The 24,426-nt window shown below is 33.8% G+C and overlaps 2 protein-coding genes across 4 annotated transcripts; one reads left to right on the forward strand and one right to left on the reverse strand.

Moving 5' to 3' along the window:
• Positions 1-22: 22 nt before the first annotated feature.
• Positions 23-15,531, reverse strand: LOC127242112 (ABC transporter D family member 1-like). Its single transcript, XM_051261491.1, has 26 exons — positions 15,106-15,531; positions 13,683-13,835; positions 12,269-12,551; positions 11,737-11,961; positions 10,698-10,895; positions 10,133-10,587; positions 9,121-9,256; positions 8,972-9,050; positions 8,465-8,703; positions 8,056-8,360; positions 7,861-7,978; positions 7,616-7,768; positions 6,700-6,799; positions 6,492-6,600; positions 5,433-5,523; positions 4,844-4,968; positions 4,619-4,768; positions 4,458-4,530; positions 3,957-4,137; positions 3,722-3,880; positions 2,192-2,347; positions 1,864-2,094; positions 1,177-1,337; positions 1,016-1,068; positions 427-505; positions 23-353 (listed from the first exon to the last, which is right to left on the reverse strand). Exons 2-26 carry the CDS (start codon positions 13,742-13,744, stop codon positions 270-272), a joined length of 4,005 nt encoding a protein of 1,334 aa, XP_051117448.1. The 5' UTR covers positions 13,745-13,835; positions 15,106-15,531; the 3' UTR covers positions 23-269.
• A 2,249-nt stretch (positions 15,532-17,780) lies between these two features.
• LOC127242275 (vacuolar fusion protein CCZ1 homolog B) lies at positions 17,781-24,086 on the forward strand. Of its 3 annotated transcripts, XM_051261755.1 has the most exons (13): positions 17,781-17,934; positions 18,058-18,169; positions 18,384-18,579; positions 19,286-19,379; positions 19,938-20,121; positions 20,225-20,260; positions 20,363-20,472; positions 21,382-21,477; positions 21,662-22,108; positions 22,336-22,491; positions 23,219-23,442; positions 23,619-23,688; positions 23,839-24,086. In XM_051261755.1, the coding sequence occupies exons 3-12, from the start codon at positions 18,398-18,400 to the stop codon at positions 23,647-23,649; spliced, it is 1,560 nt and encodes a 519-aa protein (XP_051117712.1). In that variant the 5' UTR covers positions 17,781-17,934; positions 18,058-18,169; positions 18,384-18,397; the 3' UTR covers positions 23,650-23,688; positions 23,839-24,086. The 3 variants fall into 3 exon arrangements, with proteins under 3 accessions (XP_051117712.1, XP_051117711.1, XP_051117713.1); XM_051261754.1 differs by having other exon boundaries at positions 23,619-24,084; XM_051261756.1 differs by lacking the exon at positions 20,225-20,260 and having other exon boundaries at positions 23,619-24,083.
• The last annotated feature ends 340 nt before the right edge of the window (positions 24,087-24,426 follow it).

Raw genomic sequence — 24,426 nt, forward strand, 5'->3', positions numbered from 1 at the left:
TATATAGAGAGAGAGAGAGAGATAGAGAAAGAAGACACATTATAACGAATCAAATTATATCATATTGAAGTTCAAGGAAGAACACTCTTCCATCAAATATTTCTCTAAAATTTTAGTCCACCAAGTGAACCTTGTCCTCTTATTTCTTCTTCTTCTTCTTCTTCATTTGGATTCACAGTTAGACAATAATATAATTATATACATGACCATTTTAGTTTTGAGGTAATTTTATTGTAAGCAGCAAACTGCAAGTTTGGAGATTAGTATTCTTACCCGATTGTACGGAGCTCCCACTTACCCTCACCGTCGATCAAACGCAGCTCCATGGAGTGAAATGGTATAAGAGCAGGTCGCTGTAATAGCAAATGTACACATTTATTGTCATGAAGTGACATCAATGGTAAGATAAGATGTTTGCAAGTGTACCTGTGAGGATGTTAAGACTGTGATTCCTAAGTCACTGGCGACGCTGTAGAGGTGCTCTTCAACGTCAACACTGGTAGCACTGCGTTCGAATGGTGTAGAGGTGATGTTAATATGAGAGAATAATCAGAATTTTGAGTTCTCAAAGGGAAGAAGAATTGCATAACATTTAAAAGTTTTTGAAGACAATAAGAAATTAAAATGTACAAAATCCAAACACCACTTTCACAAAAAGAATATATTCTCCGTCCTGGAAGGGATGGTCTGATGAAACCCCCTGCCACTCATGGTTGACTTGCCTTATCGGACCCAAAATATATATATATATATATTCTCCTTCAACACATTAAACTCGACAATATATATAACTACCATTCAATCAATACATATCTACTAATTTAATTTCACTTGTATTTAAACAACCTTTACGCTAAAACAATCAGAACTATCGTAGTATTTATCCGTCATGCTTTATATAATAATATATGTCAAATCATATTTTAGGGTAAAAGCTATTCAATATTATTGAAATCAATGGAAACATACAGAAAATAAAAAATGCATTCAAACAAAGCAATGGGTATGATCTTACTTGGTGCACTCATCAAGGATACCGAAGTGGGGCTTATGAAAGAATAGACGGGCCTGACATAACAGTAAAGTGAATAGGTAAGTGATCATGCCTAATCTGTGAAATGTGTTGTTGATTATGCATATTATTCAGACATAAATGCTTAGAAGAATGTGACTGACCATGCCTAATCTCTGTTGTTCACCCAGTGATAAAATGTCTTCCCAATTCTGAGATGAATCCCAGCCACCTTCTCTTTCCAAGAGATACAACAATTTTACATTCTCCAGAATAATTTTCAACTGTGCATCCAAAAGGTCCTTTGCATTGAGAGACTCAGGACCTGTTTTCAGAAAAATAAGTGAATGAATTTAGAGGGGATCAACAGCTAAGTTAATAACTCGTAATGGAACTTAACGTATAAACACAAGTAATAACTCATAATGATCCTGGTCATATGCGACAACTGCAATATGGCTACAATGCGATTTGCCACCTGGTAGGTTAAGTGATTAGGTTGAGAAAGGTGAACAGAGTTTTCTGCAATCATTGTGGACAGGGGCAGCTGAATGCTGTCATATCATATAGTTTTGCTGCATCTACTCTGGCTTTGTAAAAATCAATTCATTCATCATTTTCTTACATGCAATTTTTGTTAAATATTCTCAAGACGGATGGAAAAGTATAGCGAAAATATATGAGTGGGTCACATGACCCATTTTTAACCTCAAATGGAGAAAACATAAATACAGCATGTGCTCTGTGTAAGTCAATATATATCACGTAGGCAAATTTAGCAGATTGACTGGTTTTAAACATGAAACAACACCATGAAACCAACCAAAAAGAATAGAAAGAAGTGTAGTTACCTTCTTCAATTAAATATAATGCCCTTTTCTCGGCTTCGTCAAGAGATAGAGGATATATTATTTGATCTCGGAGGGTTCCTAAGCATGTATATGGCCTCTGAGGCACATAAAAAAGGCGGCATCCAAATTCACAATTAATTTGTTCTCGTGGTTTCACGAGCCTGCCATCAACCACAGGCCAAAGATCCCTAAGGACTCTGAAAATGGAACTCTTCCCACTTCCATTTGGACCTTGAAACAGTAAAATTCCAAAAAAAAAAATCCCAATGAATTTTATTTTTTTTGTACAGATTTAATAGCCTGGGATAAATAAGTCAAATATACTAACCAGTAACAAGGAGGCTTCTCCCTGAAACAATATCACAAGTTAACTTTCGAGCCAGCATTTTCTGATTTGGTGTAATAATGTCCACCTTTGAAAAAGAAATAATATCTGTCTGGGCTTCTGTAAGTTTAGATCTTAAAGAAGAGCCATCAGTATATCCTGCACAAATGCATCCACATTAGAATAAGGCTTCAGTGAAAGCCAAACTTTTAGGCTATGCTTTAAGGTTATTGTATTCAGCAATGAGGCACGCATACGTCAGTGTACACAGTATACCATTACAATAACTGAACCTAACAAATTGTCAGTCTGAATTAATGAGTGCTCCAAACTGACGAGTTATTAACTTCTCAGGAAGGTTGCTTATCCAAAATGATATTAAATAACGTCCCAAGGAGCTGGAGTGTACCTCCAGAAATTTCCCCAACATTCATAGACAACACATTCTCTAGAATCCAGCGTTACATTGAAAATTATCATAGTTCCAAAAATCTTACAAACAAAGTTGCTGAGATAAAACTAGAGGACGTATTGTTAAAATAACCAGCAAGATAAACAAAGTTTGGCAAGAAATGAGGGGGGGGGGGGGGGGGGAGGGGCAACAAAAATGCCTCTTGTAGCTATATCCATAGCACACAGGTGTCTGAAAGCAAAAAACAAATTATTCGAGTTTATATTCTTATGATACACATTATTATCACTCGATTAATGCCTATAGTTAGTGTAGAATTAAATTTATCCATTTATCACCATCTTTATATGTACTCATTTACTTGTAGTGTGAATTTTCAACCCCAAGGTAATTCACCTCTTTTACCCTTCCAATTCTAACCCTTCATTTGGAGTTCACTGCTTTAAATCCACAATGTCATCCATGAATTATATACTCCTACTTTCCTAAAAAAGCCCACAATTTCCAAATAGAACCCGAAAAATATAAGACTATCAATCAACTTTCATATTTTGTGTTCTTAATTTGACAAAATCCATACCTCATAAACGAACATGCATCACTGGTATTCAAGGTGCCAAACCAATTCCTATCTCAAGTGCCTGTCAAATTGTGGCCACCAAAAAGCTGATACTATCTTAAGTGAACAACTAAGGGGTGCATTTGGATGTAGGTTTGTGAGTGGGGCTCCCACTAATCATCCAATTTTTACCCCCTCAAAAAAACAATTTTTTTTGTATTATTCATTTTTTATATTACATTCAAATTTAATTGTTCATCCACAACATTACATCAAATACCTATCCAATTCAAATGTTTACTATTCCCAGCCCCCACCCCTCCATTCAAACACACCTAAGTTGATTGATAAGAAATTTAACTGTGATCATAAATTAACCCTATGGGAATAAACAACACCAAAACAAGTGTCGAATAGCAATCATTACAGTACTCATTTATTCAGTTATCAGACCCAAATTAATAGCCATGGGAATGCATTTTTGGGTGGGTGGGTGTGGGAAAAAAAAATAAAAACAGGAAATTGGTTTCTGTGAGAAAAAGAAATAAGGGTGGATACATACCAGTTTGAGCAGCATCCAGAAGCTCTTCAAGTTCAAAAATTCGGTTGATACCACCAGAAAGCTCAAGGAATTTTCTATGTAATTCAAGAATATCACCAAAAGCCAAAAAGCTATGAGATACAACAGATGCTAGGAATCGCAGCGCGTGTGCAAGTTCACCTGAAATGGAATGATATATGTATTGTAACAAAATACTACAAAAAGTGATACTGAAAATTTGAAGCGCAGCGGTAACCTTGAGCGGAAGTCAAGGCTCGATCTCCTGCATACTCCATGGCATACATCATGCTCAATCCCCATGTCACATTATGTGGTAATTGCTTTGTGATGAAGTCATCTATTATGCCAAATAGCCACTTCTTCTTAAGAAACAATCTTGAATGATTGAAAAGTTCTGCAAATCTTGATTCAATCATCTGAGTAAAAGGAATAGAAGGCAATTAAATAAAATAAGGAAGGCAGCTGATGACAGTAACAGTAGCCATGGGATTAATAATATACTAAGGCGAGAATCAGTAGCTATTTCGTCTAATAAAATTATTTGTGTTTATCTACATGGTTTGGCCAAAGTGCCCAAGCTGTCATAAAAGATCCCCCTCATCACCTTCCCACATATCCCGAAATTACTTCGGTAAGAGCAATGCTAGGGGAAACATTGATCTGTCAATCTAGCTGTAGTTTTCATCTATTTATATCCCTAGTCATCAGTCTATGTAGCAAAAAATAGAGAATCTACCTCTTTCTCTCGAGAACCACCGCCAAAAAAGGCAACAGATTCTGCATGTGCCCGCAATCTTTCATGCATGTATCTGATTAAAATAAAAAATAAATGAATTAAGTTGCTTCTTTTAGTTTGATCGCGTCTTGCTACTGAAAGACACCAAAATGTGAAAAGACCTAAAAGTTCCTTCCAACTGCTGCTCATGACTTATGAGGTCACCAAAGTCTGGTGTAACAATCCTGAGGAAACCCAAACCTATTAACATGTACGCATACAGAATACCAACTCCTCTTCGACCAGTTAGGAGTTTCATTCTCCAGGTGAACCTGCAGACCCAAGGGTTCTTTCAATATTGAATGTCTCTGTACAATGAACAGAATAATTGATTGATGCAAGCTTACCACAAAATGTCAACAACTGGCTTCACCATTCCAGTTACCAAGCCAGACAAATCGGTTGTTAACTTCTCCAAGTCTTGAGTTAACCTCTGATCTGCATCAACGTTTATCCGGGAGACATGAAATACCTACAAAGAACCCCATGCTTTATTTATTTTTATATTGATTATTTGGACCTCTGGAAAGCATAATATCAGAGCTTTTCTGTATCGATCCACACAAATCTGAGTATATATCAATTTATCAATGACACTTACCTGAGGCAAAGTGGAATACAAAGATTCAAGCTTAGCTCCATTGTTTCGTTGACTAATGGAGCTTCAACTTTGGGGTTATATTTCTAAGTTGTAAGATCGAACACTTGAATACTCAATGCTACTCTTCTTGCTTAACGATTCACATTCAAAATATTTTCCTTATGTTGATGACTTTGGTTGTTAGTGAAGATATTATCAATGTTGATAAGTAAAAATTTGGTGGGAGACACTTTTCAAATGTTATGAAATTTTTTCTGTTCTTTCAAAAGATGCTCCAGAGAGAAAACAATTACTAGCAAATGCATGAGAACTTTGGTAAAACTCATATTCACTACCTTATAGTATGCATTCTTTCGTAAGTAGTTTCTAAGCAAATGTTTAGTCAGACGAATTCTCCACCCAAGAGCAAGTAGAGCTGAAAGGTGCCTGTAAATAAGAGAAGACAACAAATATTTGATGAAACATAAAATTACACAAGGAAGCTTCAGCATCAAGCATGTATATTCTAAGGCTAATAAGAGCTATCTGAGAAAATATTACACATTCAATGGCCAAAAGTGATAAATTAACATACTTCATGCTAGAAGTTGACATCGTTATGTTTCAGACTATACAATTCTGAAGCAAAGGGACATATTTAGTATGCATTAGAGTGGATAAGCATTTACTTTGAAGGATAAAGGTCCATCAAATGATGTGATAATTAATTACATGGCATTTATCCTCTCTCTCAAAGAAAACATGGCCAGACCAGAATGTTTCTCAAGACAGAAACATCACGTTCTGCTTGTTCAAGCATGTTCATCATGAAGTCTCAGTCAATGAACACATAAAAGGATACTAAGATCATTTAGGAATGGCAGCAAGAGTTCAGTAGCAATACAAAAGAACCCTAATCATTTAGTCCAAAGGAAAGTTAATTATTAGCAATTATATATGTCAGTAATTCAGTACTGAAAACAAAAGCCAAGAAATTCAATGATGAAATTCTAGATCCTTAGCTTTTGTCTAATAAAAAGTTCAAAAGGGAAATATATTTTACATAATTATATTATAAATAATGACTTGGGAATCAGGGTGGGATGTCCGATCCCATTCAAAATTGTCTGGACAAAAATTTCTACCCCGGTCCTCTACTGTTGCTCGCTTTTTCCCCTACTGATATTGCCTTGAATGTTTTGGGACAGGACATAGGGATGTCACATCCCATGCCCACCCTAATAAAAAATACAAGCCTTTAATATAACACAAAGAACACCCAGATTCTTTTATGTTTACTTCTCAAAAGTTCCATAAAACTTGACTGCAGGCTGCACAAGTTCACTTTATGATATGTAGTTGAAGAGATCAAGCACACACTTCCATGTCAAAATCTTCAGGAGAAGCATAAGTACCTCAAAGATGGAGCAACAAAAGAGGATGCAGCACTTTGTAGAACACTAACACCAATCAACTTCGTAAAGCCAATTTTGTCTTGCTCAAGAACAGACTTTACAGTTGTCCCTGAGAATACCATGTTGTTTTAAATGCTTTGCACATGATTTCCAGTGATAGAAAAAAATGGAAAAGGCGGCCATTCTAACATAATAATTTATAGCTTACCATTTAAAGAGGCAATCCGATCAGATATCCATGTTCTGCATAACACTAGCGCAGCAACTGAAATGAGCTGTGCACCTTGCTTATCGAACACTGTAGGTACCTAAAACATGCAAAGTCAGCAAGAGAAGTACACATATACTACATCCTGAGAAAAATTAAAAAATAAAAATAAGTCAGACTAGCACAGACAGCTGAATTTAACAATATATTCAATAAAATTGCAAGGGTCATGAAAAAATAAGAAACACAAGTTAAAAAGACATAGTGTATATGCCATATGGAAGCCCAATGACATGACTCAATTATATGTTAAGAAGGGATCTGGGACTCCATCTCAAAACCGGTAATAAGAGGAGTTTTCCCTCACCCTTATAAACAAGGGCAGCTCCCAACATTGTTCCAATGGGGGACAATACTTAACACTCTCCCATAGAGATGATATCCATCTGGAAACCAAATCCTAACTAGGATCCATACATGGCTCTGATATCATATTAAGAAAGGATCTGAGGCTCCCTCTCAAAATCAATTGGGGATAAAAGGAGCCATTCACCCTTATAAACAAAGGGAGCTTCCAACATTATTCCAATGAGGGACAATACTTCACATAATAAAAAAACAAGTTAAGGGAATCTGCTGACCAATCTGTTTCCTCCAACTGGCTCAATGAACAATTAACTTTGACAACATCCACAATTGCAATGTATAGTAGCCAATACGTAAGAGCTAGAGATAAAAATGATCATTGCTTTTCCTAGTGTGCAAAACAATATAAAAGAGATAGAAAATTTTGAGTAAAGATAGCCAACTTTCAGACTTTAGCTCCCATACTTATAAGAACAACTAACAATGACAGATAATCTACAAGGAATGAAGTTTCAAAGAGTGGGTAATTTCAGTAGCACTAAACACTTACTAAGATCTTCAACATGGAAGATAATCTTGAAGGTAATGTCTTTGGAAGAATTTGCAGCTGTGGAAAGACAGGCACTGAAGAGTCCTCATTTTCAATTGGAGATGCTGCTATTAATACTGATGAATGGGACCTAGAAGCTGAAAATGCTGTATCCTGGTAATTATGATGCCCCAAGAAAGTTCAAAAAGCATTTTAGATACATCTTGAGGTAATATATATCTGAAAGATAAACATGCGGATCACACCTTTGCAGCAGCAAATGCACGCTGAACAGTCATGGCATCACTTTTTCGCTCAGTGTCAGAAGACTCAGAATTCCTTTTATTGTAAGTTTCGGATTCTGCAAGGTCTCTAGAATCCATCCTATAGATTGATGAAACTGATCGATTTCAACCATCTGAAAGGGGAATTGGCCACTGACACTAACTTAAAATCTGTACCTTTTATAATGTACACTCCATCCTCCTTCACCATCCAAAGATAATACCACATCATGAAAAGCAATTAATGCAGGACGATGGGAAATTGTGATGCATGAAGTTCCCATAGCTCGAACTTCTGCACAAAACCGTTCCTCCATATCAATTGTAACCGCACTAGTGCACTCATCCAGGATAGCAAATTTAGGCTTGTGGTAAAATAGACGAGCCATTCCCAATCTTTGTTGCTCCCCTAATGATAATTCATTGCCCCAATTCACCTCCTTTTCAGGTGGGTACCGTTCCACCAAGTACTCAAGATCTACCTAACAAACACAAAACATTGTATGAAAACAAGGTACAATTATCCTTGTCATGATGAGTGCAGAATGAGAAAATTACAAACAGGAATGCTATTGAATCATCTCACATTTTTCAAGAGCTCAACCATTTGACTTTGCACAAGAGGTTCAACTTCCTGATCTGCTGTTAGGGGATAAATTAACTGGTCACGCAGAGTTCCCACAGCCGTGTATGGTCGTTGTGGCACATAGAAGATCTCCTTGTTTAGATCAGATCCTATTCCAGGTTTTGCAATATGACCAGATACTAGAGGCCAAAGTCCACCCAAAACTCGAAAGAGCGAGCTTTTTCCACTTCCATTTGGACCTTAGAATGGATTATGTGAACTTGACATAATTGTGATTGTAAGTGTTGATATATAGATGTGTATATTATGTCTCTTCATTATTACTATATATATATATATATTATGTACCCGCTGATGGGTGCACAAAAAATGCATGGTAGAGTGAAGATACAAGTATTTCACATGCCAATGTAACCATGTTTGAATGAGTTTGACATACAATAGATATTGAGTGGATTAAAAATACATTAAGTAAGTTGCAAACAACTTATCTAAAGCAGAACATACCTGTTATCAAAAGATTAGATCCAGGTTCAACTTTTAGTGTCAGGTTCTCTACCAATACATTACCAGTAGGGGTAACAACCTGAAGGAGCCAAATTTATTGCAGAAAGGAAGAACATTAAGAATAGAAATAAACACATATTTCTTGTTACCTTGACATTGTCAAACTCAATGTAGTTTGCCTCACTAACATAGTTTCCACTCCCATCAGCTGGTTGTGACAATGAATCTCTTACAGCAAGCTCACGAGATACACCCATGAGTTCATGAATACGGTCAGCATAACCACTGCACATCAAAAGCAGAAATTTGTATCATAACCATATGGACTACAATCTAACTAGCAAGATTAGCTCATCCCCCAAATGTATGTAATCACTTGTTGCAGTGAGTAACATTCTTAATAGCTTATATTACTACCAACTAATTAAGTTTCCATTGCTTTAGGCTTTAAAAAACAAACCCCTTAAGGCATTGGCTTCCTAAAATCATCAATTCTAAGAAGAACCGAAAGAGATGCTGGTATAATATTGGGTCTCCCCCTCCAGCAGGTATCATAAATGTGATAACTAGATTTGTCACCTAGTGCTCTAATCTCTACCATTTCCAATATAAGCAAGACTCCCTTTTGGATTGAGTAATCTATAATACACAAATGGAAAAAACATGAATCCAAAATTGACCAATATAGCACGCTTGTTTAGTAGTGTTAAGCCTTAATATATTAAATATCTTCTAACAAGCACAATTAGTCATAAGCTAACAATTAACACATACTTTCTTTTTCTTGGTGATTCATTTCAGTTAAATGGTCAAAACAAACGACAGCCTTTCAATAATAAAATACAGAAGAGCATGGCTGCATACAGAAGAGTAAAGCTTTCCTTGGTCTTATGCTTACCAGTATCTTTCACTTAAAAGATTCAACAACCATCTCAAGGCAGTAGAAGCATTATAGTAAAGAACCAACCATTTGAAATAGCAGTATGCATGCACAGCAATGGAATCATGGCACACCATGTTAATAGATATGTTTAAAAAAGGATGTCTGCTATGCTTTATTGAGACAAAAATAACACACAAAAACCTTGGAAACTTAAAAGCTACAATCATGTTTTATTGGGAATTTATTGCATGTTAGAGATACAATTGGTGAAAGAATACCTTAGGCGGTTGAGTCGTCTTGTATTTACAGAAAGAGTACCAAGAGACTGGAACAATGAAATTATAACACTTGTATGATATCTTAAATTGCTTAACATCTCAGCACGCCCTATCGTAGAAGAGTCCGGTCTTAATTTTCCAGAGAAAAAGGGTTCAATAATCATGATAACAGCAACTGTAGCACCAAGGTACTTGACTAAGAAGTCCTGAATCATGCCAAACCACCAATGGTCATGAAGAACAACTTTCATATGTTGAACAAGATTCTCAAACTTCTTTAGAATGTGAAATTCCTCTCTTTTTTCTCCACCATAAAGTGCTATGCTTTCTGCATGAGTCCTTAATCTTGAATGCAATTGCCTATATTCTCCTTCCAGCTGTTGTTCTTTGGATGTAAGTTTTCCAAATGATGGTGAGAAATTTTTTATTGTTATCCCTGCCCCGAACACATAAGCCTGATAATACAGGAAGATATTACTTGCTTGATGCAATAGAGTAACAGTTAATAAATTAACTGCTTTCAATTTATTAGAATCAAATGCATAGATAAAATGAAATTTGCTACCAGCATCCAAAATATGTATTTTGGGCTTGAATATGAGCATAAACGCCAAGAATAAAGCAATGCATCAGCAACTGCAATCAGATCCTCTTGCAGAAGATCACTCAATTCTGAACAGAACCTCGGTATATCACTTGCAATTCGCTGCTCAGGATTGCTTATGCGGCCATCAACATGAGATATCTTGTAGTACACCATATTCTGAACCAAACAAGAGAATTAAAAAAGACAAGAAATACTCAGAACCTGGTTGAGAACATTACATTTAAATAGAGATTACAATTACATGAAGGTATTAATCAATCAAACTAGAAGCATTAGAGATGGCTCTTTTTACACTATGCTTTCACTAACAGATTACAGCAGATTCTGACATAACTGGATGAAGTGGAAGCAAATGTAACCCCAGTGATCAAGAAATAATCAGATAACATATATAGTTATACGTTGAAGACTGGAAAGGTAATTATAGCAAAATTGCATATGGCAGGCAAGCAGCACAAGCTTGATACGCATACAAGGTTTTCAATGATGCAACATGATGTTGGAAAGCCGTACATGCATTATACAATTCTTATGAATATGATGAATATTGTTCCTTGTTGACTATGTTTTCAATGATTGCAACCTTTCTTATGCCAACATATTTAGTTTCAAACTCCACACTAAAAGCAAATAGTACACTCTATATTGCCTTGATAATTTATTTTATATATTGTGCTTCAATACCCAATTCAAGCATACTATAATTTGTGAAACAATGTCACACAAGCCAACTCCATAATTTTAGATTTACACTATTTATCAAAATAAATACCAAGAAAACACAGGTCGCATAATCCCATTATTTATACTCAAATGATGGGAAGTAGCCAAATTCCTGGAGCATCAAACAATATAAATAAATATTAACCCTCTAGTAATTATGATCAAGATGTCCTAATTTCCCAAAATATAAACAAGCAAGTATAATTAAGACAAGTATCAAGTAATCAAAGGGATTGAAGAGTCAGCCTGCCACTACATGGCATCAAGATATTACCTTAAAATATTGTTTATGTGTAAGCTTAGTCAAAATTTTTCTGAAGTGTAAACTTAGGGTCCCTGTTATGTATTTAGAAGTGGAATCCAATGTTGAGAGGAGAAAACAAAGGAGGATATTTTCAACAATAAGGCGAAGAAATGCGGGTACACGCCGAAGAAAGGCAGAGCGGAACAAGAAACCTTGGACCTTAGCCAGTCTGTTGGTTATGGCAGTTCGAGATACCTGAAAAAAACATAAACAAAGCATTCACAGACAAGTCATGACTGACGCCATGCGGATGGTCAAAATTTCGACAAGGAGAAACTGCAAATGAAGCATCCCTGAATTGTATAAATAAGTTAAAAAATATGAACAGTTCAATTAGTAGCCAGAATTCTCATTTAGAATAACAGTAAGGAAAAGAATTACAAAAGCAGCTTAAAACAAATTCAAAAAGAAGAGAAAATTGGTCACTAATCATAGTAGTTTCAGGATAATTTCTCCAATGAATAAAGTTAAAACATCTTATTTATCGGATGAAAAGACTTACCGCTATAGCAACCAAAGATAAGAGTTGTATTGCACCTTTTCGCCCCACACGAGATATCAGAATAGCAGCCAAAACCTGGAGAGATCTCAAATGTCCTCTTTTTTGCCAACTCTTTTTTAAATTATCATCATTTACAACTAAGTGTTTTGGCTGCTCCTTGTTCTTCAAATCTCCATTAATATGATCAAAAGATTTGTGCCTTTGGGCGCGAGTTCGTAACTGCACATATAAAGCAGCAGCAGTTCCACCAACAGCAATGCTAGAGGCTAAAACTAAAGCTTTCCTGTGAGGAATTTTGAGAAAATGAAAAATATAATATACAAGGCCCATGATATTTATGCATGTGGTATGTCTTCACTAGAGCAGAGGTAGTTAATGATAAAAAGAAGACAATCAGCATGAGAACATAAACTACAGGTTAGCAAGGAAAGTTCGATGTAAAAAATCTGCTCTTTCCATCTTTTAAGAAGATTTGAAAGCATGTAATAGAGAAAATTGCTCTGTTCAAAGATTTGAAATGATGTGTTTGTCCTATTATTTAGAAAATATGTCATACTTTGTTTCCATTTGCTCTTGGAGGTCAATAATTTATGACATCCTATTCACCACTCAGTCATAACTAGTTAAATAATATGCAAAAGGCATCTGAAAATACAAATTAGATTTTTAGTGGTAGTTTCTCAAGGATTTCTTTTTTTTTTTATAAGTTCATTGTATATCAGAAAGCAGAATTTAAATGCCTACAGTTCCTCACCGTAGGAAAAAACTTAGCATATGGGTGGAATATGACACAAACCTTCAATCATCCAAAAGATTGGTAAAACTCCACAGATATGTGGACAATTTGTTCAAGACATATGAGACAACAGACATTCGGGTGCGTTTGTTTGGGGGATTGGATTAGATTTACACTATTTATCTAATCCCCCCCCCCCAAAAAATATCAAATCAAAACACCTATTTTTTATTTTTTATATTATACTAAAAATCAATTTTACATTCAAAACATCACACCTACTTATATCACATCATACAACTATTCAAATTCAAAATTTTTACTATTCAAATCCCAACTCAAAATCCAAACCCCCAAACAAACACACCCAGAAGATTGCAAAATTTGAATGCACATTCAGCTAATATAAGTACGGATTTTCCCTAAATCACAGACCATGACTTTCAGGGGTCTAGAACTCCTTTTTTAATTTGCGTTTGCATTTTTTTTCCCTCTCGTTTACAACCAGTCTTTCCATGTTTTTCTGTCTTGATAATCCTATGTGCACCCTTGGAGTTTAGAGCGAACAACATATGTTTTAGTACACAGATGTGATCTGTTGTACAAATGCACTTTAATGATGTATTATCCAATAGTTTATAATACTGATTCTTGTAATAAAACTTAAAGATTAGCAACCTTCTAGATGCTAGAAGTCCTCTCCCACGTTCAGTAAGCTGCAGAAGCTGAGGAGAAAACATGATTAATGCAGCCTCAAGTGGAAAGAAAATTCCAGTGGCTAAGTATACTTCCCAGGAGATGGCAACAATGATTGTATCATCTTGTTTGCTCCTGTAGACACCATAGAAAGGCCTTTCAGAGAAATGAATCTACACTTTATCATCATATTCTGATATAATTTGGAAATAAATTGACTACCAATAAGATTCATCCCAAATTTTATGATTACAGACACAAACAGAACGAAAAAATTTCAATGAAGTAGTGGGGAGCAGTATATCCAGTTATCCACATCATGGAAACATTGTATTTTATCTAACCTATCATAGATATATAAGATTGACCCATCATTTATTTCCAATAAATGTTTCCAAAAACATGGGAAATTCAACTGAAAATAGATTAAATTGCTATCGCTGGCATCTACAGATATACAGAAACTCCTGCAACAACCCAGACGGTTTTTACACATGCTTAGATACGAGGGTCCATGGTGTAATATGTACTGTTCTAATTTTAGGTAAATAGGATGTGGAAAAATAACCCATCAATGTAGTCTTGTTTAAGCCAGATACTGGTACACTTGTCACTAAGTAGTTCATTCAGACTTATAATATTAAACAACAAAATCCCCTTCTTGATACAATGGATCTATAATTAACAGCAAACGCTAGTTTTCAAAAATAACTCACCTATATCTCAAAATTCTAGAGAGTGTGTCTATATTCAAGTATATTGCAACTGTCGTTTGGCCGGACCACTATAAAGTTTTCAAGTCAATATTGTGGAAGTCTGGTGGTTTCTTTTTTTTTTTTTTTTCTTGGCATTACACAGAAAGTACAACTTATTCATCTAATTAATTCCTATAACTTAACCCAAAATTAATTCAAATTTATTACCCTTTTGTGGGACAAAAACAAATTCAGATTGGAGAAAGCAGGTGGCTCCAAAGATTAGAGATCTTTGTCACTGGATAGATCTAAACATCAGCAAATACTATTTTGTGGTTGCGATAGGACTTAATGGGTATTTATTAATATTGACTAGTTATTATAATTTGCTTAATTGTCATTACCCCCAGTGCACATACAAGATTTCTCTAAGCAACCTGAGGAACTTCATTCCTTGAAATTTCTTCTAGTTATACCTCAGAAATACTCCAGAAATGGTGTGGGAATACAGAACATGAACCAGTAGAGCAAGAGATAAAAATCACGAACGAGAACACACAACTATAAGATTTTAATATTCAAACACAGAAATAACACACAGAGAGATATTATACCGGTACACAAAAAACAGAGAGAGAGAGAGAGAGAGAGAGGATCATGAACATAGATCCATTCACTCAGTAAACACCAAAATTTTTTTCATCGCTCACCTCAAATAACCAAAAACGGCTCGTCAATTCAGTGATCTCCGCAAAACTGATTTGCAGAACGTCACTCCGGACTCTGAGCTACCCTGATCATTTCGACAAGCAGAACGGCATCCACCCGTTCTTCGTCGCTCCGAAGAGCACAAGTAATCAATACAATAACTCAAACTTCCGAACGATCAATCCAACTACACAATCGACAAAAACAGGTAACAGTAACAATCACCAAAAAAATATCAGTACAACCAAACTCCCCCACACCACAAGGCACAGCTTCCGAACCGACAAAATGCAGCCAACTGCATGATCAAACAACTCCGCAAACAATGGAAAACAGATTCCCAGCGAACGGTGATAGGGAGAAGCTCTGATGAAGATTTTGTGAGGGGGTTTGAGGCTTCTCCATAATTTTATTTAATTGTTATTTTAGCTTCTGTTCCTCGCCCTCGGGAAGAGTTAATTAGTTTCCTAACAGGGAATCTGGAGGCTCAATCAGGTGCGTCGGATCGTACTCATCTTGATCAAATCTGTACTTTGATCGGAGTAGGGGATTCAATCCAACGGCTGTTATTCTTTGGTGTATGAACACCGGCTACAGCATGTCAAAACTTTGGGTTGAACAATTTACTGATATTTAGTTAGGAGTTTAATGCGGATAAAAAAAAAACACGACACTTGTATGAATATATTTGTTTCACTAAATAGTTATTATACTACTAATAATTATTATTATTTAAATTCTTCTATTTATTTCTTAATTGATTTCCCTTTATAGCTTAACCGCTGAATTTTGCGCAATTATAAGGAATTTAATAAGTTTTTATATATATAAATACTGGCTTATAATTTTACATTTAATTTTTCACTAAAAATTTAAAAATAGACAAATTTTCTCAATATATTTATAATAAATCCATCCAATTTTTATTTAATCAGTGCTTCATTTATAAGGTAGTTGAAACTTTTTTCCTTTCATTAATTAAGCAACCGTGGCCATAGTTATTTTGAAATTTGGTTTTATTAAAAAAAATAAAATTGTTTGTACCTTTTGAATCTAGATATTTTATATAAAAAAGTTACTATTACAGATCAAAATATAGGCTTTATTTATTAAAAAACAAATAAAACAAATGTATTTTTATATTGAATATTTATTATAAAAATAAATATTTAATGTAAATTTTTTTTTTTTTAAAAAAATATGTATATAAATAGAACTATAGCTACTAGTCTCTGAATTTTGTACACTTTCTGTCGGCACAAGAGATAATAATTTTGTTATATTTTAAGTGGTTATATTATTAATAATCAGTTATAATATTATTTTATTATTTTTTATACAAAGTTATTGGTATTATAAATGTTTTTAAAATTGTATTTACGTATTATGAATATTTTTTTAAATAATAAAATTTTATATAATAGAATAAAATATATATATTTATAATTAATTTTATAAAATGATCACTTTTAAATATGAGTAAAAATATTTATTTACGGACCAAAGATAAAAATAAAGGAAGTTAAAAAAATCAATTAAATTAATTAATATTTGCTAAGTATATTTAAAACGAATAAATTTGATTAAAATAAAAATGAGTCATTTTTTTATAAAGAACAAAAAAAAAGAAAAAATGTCATTGTAGCAGAAAAAAAAAAAAACATTTCATTAAATTTCAAAATTTAACAAATAATAATAATAATAATATAGTGAAATTTTTAAAATGTCTAAGATATAAATTAATCCATCTAGAGTTTAATATAATTAGTAATTCATTTATAGGGTGGTTGAAAGTTGCTGCCCTCATTAATTAAGCTACAATGCACTTGCATCTTAGTAGACTAATGAGATAATAATAATAAATAATTTAATATATTTGTCTAATAATAGATTATATAGATATTTTTTAGACTATTTCATAATAAGTGATATTTTTTAGATTATATAGATATTTTTTAGACTATTTCATAATAAGTGATATTTTTTATATTTGATAAAATTTATTAATTCAAAATATCATTAATAAATACAAATTATTTTATTTTATTTTATAAATTATAACATTATAAATCATAATAACACTTATTCAATTTTTTTATTTTTATATGTCTTTTTAATAAATAAATACTTTTGTTTACATTTAAAATTTTTTATCTTCTATAAAATTAGTTATTTTAATAATAAATAAATAAATGAAATAAGTATTATTTTATTTGTAATATATAAAATAAAATTTAAATATAATTAAAAATTTATAATATTTATTTAAATATTTTAAAAATAATTTCGTAATAAAAAATTATATGCAATATATATTATTTTATATACAATGATTTATACAATACTTTATTTATTTATAAATTATAATTTTTATAAACTAATTTTATAAAATAGTTTAATTTTAAATGGAGTATAAATATAAATATAAATATTTATTTATTTTTTTATGATAGATAACAATAAATTTTTTTAAGTGAATCTAAATAATTTATAATATTATATAATTAATTAAGTTATTTATATTTATTTAATTTTGATGTAATAAATTTTAACCTATAAAAATGGAAAAGATTTAATATTATGGGAGCATAAAATAAGCAGAAAAAAAAAAAAAGAAAAAAAACAGAAGAGAATCACAGATTTAGTGGTAATTAATCTGCCCCGAGTAATATTAGTTATAAAATTTGATGTAAAAAGTTTTGAGGAACGTTGACATAATAGGGTTAAGAACTTTCACTTCATTTGACACTTCGATTAACATGCCAAATTCGATCGGCTCTGGTTGACGTTCGCAAAGGGATCAAATCTGCAGCTGGCTCGATCTAATACAAGTATGGTTTATTCTCCAGTGATTTTGGTTTCCCTTTTATTTCCTGGTTTTTGATCCTGAACATATGATCGGGTTGAGCTCTCTCGATTATTTTGATTTAGTTTCGAATTTTTTATAATTGCAGCGAAATTGTCGATCCAGCTGTTTTATAGGCAATCTAGTAGAAGGTCCATCGCCGTTATTGTGGACATCTCCCGGAATTGTTAATTTACGCTGATACTGTTAGGTTTCTTGTGGTAAGAGCAATTTATTTATTAATGCAAAATTCGGAATGTTATGTCGTTGTTAGGATAAAGACCGTGATTTGCCTGTTGCAATTTATGTGTAAAGTCTAAAATCCTATTGCTTAAGAGGATTCCTTTTTACTGGTTAAGAATGTGATTGTTATTATTGTTGTTGTTTTTAAGTATTTTAGCTGATGAGAAATGGTTTTGTCTGTAAATGTGGTAGAAAGCCAGCCTTAAATGGGATTGACATCTGGGAGCACAACCAATGAAGCAATGAAGTTATGTGTATTTGATTTAAGGAGGGGACAAACCGAAGGGCAGGAGCTGGACAAGATACTGTTCTTCTATCCTGCTGATTTGCCCCTTACAGTGCAGCTCTCTGTCATCGGTCTCAGTGAAGGACTCATCACTTTTACTAGGTTGATTATTAAACACTCTGACAATTTGTCAATATTTAATCTATAAGCTTCCTTCTTAAAGTCTGTAGGAAAAGTTGCACTTTTAGACTTTAGTCCCACAAGAAAACATTCAGTTTTACAATAAGTTGATGCCATATTAGACAAATATTAGTAAAGCTCATAATTTTGGCAGTAGTTGAAATTCACAGGGAATTTAAGTAGCATTTAGACTTACGGGAAAGGACATTGTGCCACTCTACGTTTTCCCGTCAATCTTAATGGCATAAAAGATTGTGGAATTAAAAATTTAAATCCTGCTCTATTATTATGAGCAACTTCTTATTGTGGGACTAAAACTGAATTTAGTTGTAGAACAGTGGTCGAGTTTGCGTGAATGGACTGACCAGTATTGCTATACTTTTGGTTACTCGTATCCCCTGTCCCCGGTCAGAAATATAGTGAAATGTGATTTCCGATATAAGCACTAGCAGGCAGCATGCATCTGCCTTTGCATGTTGGGTTCTAAGTTTTGGTTATTTAAGATAAAATTATGAATATATATGCCTCCACTTATCTACTTCCATCTCCTAGATGTTGACAACGTGTTAAAGTTATATGATTATACATAACAGATTATTTGATTAGGCTGTATATATGTTAACATGTTGTGGAGTGTTGTATAGGAGCCTGAAAAATGATTAGGATGTGGCTTTTTTGTGGTCTGCAGAATTTTCTCCCCAGATGCTGCTTGTGAGGTTATTGAAGCAGAGATGCATTCTCATGTATTTTATGAAGCAGAACCTGACTTGTGGATGGTCATGGTGTGTTTTTTATTCTGCATAATAACTTCTACTATCTTCAAATGATGAGCATATTTCGTTTTTGACACTGTACTGAATAAATCTAGGAGTAATATTGTTTACATGTTTCATCTATATGATCTTTGATTTTATAGTTTTGTTTTTCAGTGATTGATTACATGCATTATGAGTTTAGGTTGGAATTTGCCATGTTATGCACCTTTTCGCTCTCTTTGTGATGTTCTGAACTTGGAAAGATGGCTATACTATCCTCATTTATAGAAAATCACAGCTAGGATTAGAAAGACTGGATGCTGATCCAGGGCTCTGTTTGCTTTTGATTTTCATTTTCTTTAATATGTTTTCTTCGTTTGTCGTATCATTACAAAATAGTAGGATGGTTGTTCTGCTCATATTTGAATAGTTACTTGAAATGCTGTTTGAGCATTTTAGTTCAACAGAAATGCATAAATTAACTTTTTGAGGTAAAAAACTGAAGTCGACTAGTGATAATTAAAACTTAGGTGTACCATTTTGCAGCTCCCTAACGCGTCTTGTTGTGTCATTTACCCTCTGTAGGTGATTGAAAAGAACAAAGAATCAGAATCCATTTGGCGCTTCGATGCTTTAAAGAGAGTTCTTAAAGAAATCCATTCCCTTTTTGTGATGTTTCACGGACCAATTAGGGATTTTCTTGATAAAGAACCCACTGGTGGACTTGTGCGAAGTCATTTATATTATTTCATCATGGATTTTTTAAGCAGTAAGTAATGTGCATATGGTCTTTAAGCTTTACACTGATGAATCTTGAATTTTGAATTGTTGTGATTGTTTAAAATGTTCCAACTTAAGCCACTAATTGTCAGCATTTGAAAAGCCGTCTCTGGACTTTTGCTGCTGGGGTAATGCTGAAGTTGCCGCATCAAATGATCCCCATTTCATTTGTGCACTTGGAGCAATCTGAAGTTGATATTTTCACACCTTGCATTTTCTGTTTGGAGCAGATCTTTTTATTGGAAAGAAGCTTCAGTTGCCGAATTTCCGTGACTCTCTAAAAGAACGAGGAACTGTACAGATGTTAACTGTAGGACGGGAAGCTGCTATTGAAGTTCAGGTTAGTCCTTGTGTATTATTAGATTTGCTTGTAAATGAGGAAAATTTTAATGTATTCTGTCGACAAGATGAGATAAATGAAGTTACACACAGACTTTTCTTGTATATACTTCCTTTGGGTTAATTAAAATCATTGGGTATTCTCTCTGTAACTTAGGATAAGGATGGTAGAAATCTTCACTTCAGTGAGCACTCCAGACCCTTCTGATGCATCACATTAGCTAACTTGCAATTGCAACTTCTCTGAGGATAAGTGTTCATGACAAGAAACAGTTTTATACAGTTATGGACCAGACATTTGCTTGGGATTCTCATAACCTCATCCCAATGGATTTGAACCGAAAAACACATGTTGGAGATATTGGGTGGCAAATCATTAAGTGACCTCAAGGGACTTCATGTTGAGAAAAATCATACTTCAAGTAGTAGAAACTGTCAAAATGTAGCTGCTGGAATTTGCTCAATTTTGAAAATTTATTTGTATAACCATTTCTTCATTATGATTAAATAGGAATCTTAGACTAAAAATATGATTAATAACATCCATTTCCTTAAACGGAGTGATTCAACTAACACATTTACAAATCATTCACACTTTCTCAATGTCCAAGTCATCCGTTTGGAGTCCTTATTCCAGATTTCATCATTGTTTTAAACTATTCAATAGTCACAGACACTAATCACTACTCTTGCAGAAAATGAATAACCATTTCTCTTTCACAGACACTAAGATGGGCATCATATTTCTTGGTTGGGTTTTATGTTTTGGGATATTTAGACCCTTCCGATCCATCAGACATAATTTGAAAATTGGGTTTTATGATTCAGAGTTTCTACTTTTAGATTCCGTACTTCTATGATACTATATATTTAGTGTGGAACATGCCATCTAACATCTGATTTCTGCCAGTCACTTGTTAGAATGCTCGAATCATGCGCTGGAAGCACACAATGCTATTCAATGACGATGTTCCAGGATCTACTAGTCACCACAAATCTTTCTCCTGTATGATTTTGTCTTTTGCTCGTTTATACTTCCATTTCTCATCTTTCTTGTCCCATAGAGATACGAGACTAAGAGAGAAACAGGAAAAGTTATCCTCAATCATGTTTCTACATCACTGACATGGAAACTGTTTCTATGCAGAGAAACTTTATAGCAATAATTAATCATCATTTCTCTTTTTCAGACTGATACTGTGGGCCTATTTACTTATGCTGTGTTAAGGTTAACTCCCTATGCACTGTCCTCGGGAGCAAGTTCTTGGTCCTATACACACAAGGCGAACACCACTTGCAATACTTCTACAGGTGCTGTACTGGCGAATTCGAGTTCTATTGGAGAATTATACCACAATTCTAGTGATACAGCCCCAGCTGGGAATCTTGTTGTTAGGCCCTTACAAAATTCCAAATGGTCCAAGGCAAAGGATGGTTTTCTTGGGACTGACATTTGGGGTGCTGATGTCAATAGTTTAGTTCCTAAAACCCCAACAATTTGGCTTCATCAAAAGGAGGAGCAGATGTATCTATTGCCTTATCAACATCGTGGGCTCACTATTATACTTCTTATTCCAGTATCATCTGTTGATGAGGAGCAGGGAGTTGCTTTGGTGAAGCAACAAATTCTTGAAAATGTTAGTTTAATTTAGTTTGTTCTGTGATTTTCATTCTCTTTGTTATTTCTTGTGATTTGCCCAATAATTCTTTTTTCAAATTACTATTTACATTTTTTGATGAAATAAATGGTCATGGATATAGTAGAAGATCATTCTTGTTTAGAAAGTGAAATTATAACAGTTTAGTATCTTTTACTGGTCTCAGTGATTATGTCTTAGATCATTGCAATTTTCTGATTTCCCAGGTATCAAAAAAGGCATCCAAAGTTGAAGATAAGTTATCAAGAGGTTGGGGTGGTGAAAATGCATATCATGTGGGTGGATACCGCTATTTGCTTGTAGATGGTGATATATACACTTCTAGAGCCTCTCCTCCGGGAAAAGTAACAACTTTAACCAAGGTTGGTTTTTTTCCAAACTTCCTTCTGTAATGATTGCTGTTTCTTCCCAGCTTCTAGTATAATTATGATCCTCTATGTCTTCACATATGCGGCTTAAGATACTTGCCTAGTTGCCTGGTTAATCAGATGTGTATCTTCTTTACCCGTGGAAGATTGGGATTAATGACACAGTCCTTCAAATGCCATTTGTATAGTCTTTGTTGAAGAAGTTAAATGTAAATACACATAGAAGTATGTACTTGTGTAATAGCTAACTCTTTTAGTAACATAGAGTGTGTTTACTTGTGAGGTTTTAGTGTTGGGTTTTGATTTTGAATTGAAATAGTTGTTTTGATGTGATATAAATATGTGTTATGTGATGTTTTGAATGTAAAATTAGATTTTAGTGTAATAAAATATATAAAAATTGAGTGTTTGATTTGATATTTTTGGAGGGAAAATGAAGTAATAGTAAAATCGGTAGTAAAACCTCATAAGTAAACACACCCATAGTATTAGAGTGGTATATGCGAATGAGACGATTTTTGGTAGGAATTGAATATGATATAGGATAGAATGATACATTAGTTTAAACTTTTAGGTGCAGTGATCATTTAATATAGTTATGTCTCCTATTTGTTGTGGCTCTATTCTTGCACATGTTCTCTTGGTATACAGATTGCATCGAATTTCTTGTTTTAACAACTATAAGCTTGATTTTGATCACTTCTGTGATTGTGTCCTTCAGGACTCCTTGGTTGCATTGTGTAAACTTCGGGAGGAGGTTGACTTGGAAAAGAATAGATCTAAATCTGAAAATTCTGAAAAGGATCTTGAAGTATGCATTCGAGCAAAAAACAATGCTTGGGTAATAGCCCGGTTAGCCAGAGGAAAGGAACTTTACATGGTTCTTGAGAAAGCCAGCGAAACTCTTCTTTTTGCATCTGAAGCCATCGAGAAGTTTAGCGAAAGGTAGTCCGACTACCCTTTACTCTTTTGTTCACTTCTTAGGATCACATAGAAGCTTCTTATGGCTCGGCAGCCATAGTTTGCTAAGGCTTATCGAGTTATAGATTATGTTCTTATCCCTTTCTATCATGACTTGCCTCAGAAATTCTTACCATTCTCCATAATCTTAAATTCTGCAGGTATTGTAATGGTGATTTTTCAGTTAACTAGGGAAGACTTGCTAACTCAGGCAATGCAGCAGCAATGAAGGTAAGCACGTAATCTGCTCTATTGTCTGAACCTCTTCGACAATAATGATCTGTCGGAATAAGACATCTACAGAAGGTAGTCTAGAGTAATTTGTGTTGTTACATCTTGTGCTATACTGAGTCGACGTTTTAAATGCCCTGCTTTCTGCAGGAAAATTTTGAGGAATGTACATTACACATATGGGAGTTATACATACATACATATATATACACACACACATGTATGTGTTTATGTATGTAGTGTGTATAGATGTAGCTGTGACAAAGACATGTAGATATTTGACCTAAAACAACAATAGCCTTTTGATGATCAATTTAATGAGAGTATTATTTATTGCCTAAACTTAGGTTGAAATAAGAAAAGCATTAATATCTGCCACCGAAGTAGTTGTTTGGTGACTTTGTTCTTGCAAATTTATTTGGATTAGATATATAGTGTGGCTCACTTGTTTACAAATATTTCAATTTGAGGCTGCATCTGTGATGATTTTAATTTAATTTTTTGTTTTTGGTAGTATGCAGTTGGTTGTTTAGAATAAAACATGCAAAAAATTTTCAAAAATGATATTTTGTGCGTACTTCTATCTAATCAAGCTACAAGAGTATTATATAATTTACCTATGTCATTGATTATCTCTAATCTAACATATAAAATATAAATTGTCTGCACATAGCTTGAATTAATACAATATGTATTATGTAGATTATTATCTATATATATATATATTTTTCTTACATG

The sequence above is a fragment of the Andrographis paniculata genome, unplaced genomic scaffold (assembly GCF_009805555.1).
Source record: "Andrographis paniculata isolate CXL003 unplaced genomic scaffold, ASM980555v1 Contig86END, whole genome shotgun sequence".
NCBI lineage: Eukaryota > Viridiplantae > Streptophyta > Magnoliopsida > Lamiales > Acanthaceae > Andrographis > Andrographis paniculata.

What these genes read in the sequence shown, in the direction of transcription:
- LOC127242112 (XM_051261491.1), bottom strand. Translation starts at nt 13,744, where the DNA reads ATGTTTTCTCCTCAGCTTCTGCAGCTTACTGAACGTGGGAGAGGACTT. An exon ending in AATACATATTTTGGATGCTG is followed by an intron (nt 10,588 to 10,697) that starts GTAGCAAATTTC and finishes CTGTATTATCAG; the next exon opens with GCTTATGTGTTCGGGGCAGG. An exon ending in TGGTTGAGCTCTTGAAAAAT is followed by an intron (nt 8,361 to 8,464) that starts GTGAGATGATTC and finishes TGTGTTTGTTAG; the next exon opens with GTAGATCTTGAGTACTTGGT.
- LOC127242275 (XM_051261755.1), top strand. Translation starts at nt 18,398, where the DNA reads ATGGGATTGACATCTGGGAGCACAACCAATGAAGCAATGAAGTTATGT. An exon ending in AAGCTGCTATTGAAGTTCAG is followed by an intron (nt 20,473 to 21,381) that starts GTTAGTCCTTGT and finishes GATTTCTGCCAG; the next exon opens with TCACTTGTTAGAATGCTCGA. An exon ending in AAGTAACAACTTTAACCAAG is followed by an intron (nt 22,492 to 23,218) that starts GTTGGTTTTTTT and finishes TGTGTCCTTCAG; the next exon opens with GACTCCTTGGTTGCATTGTG.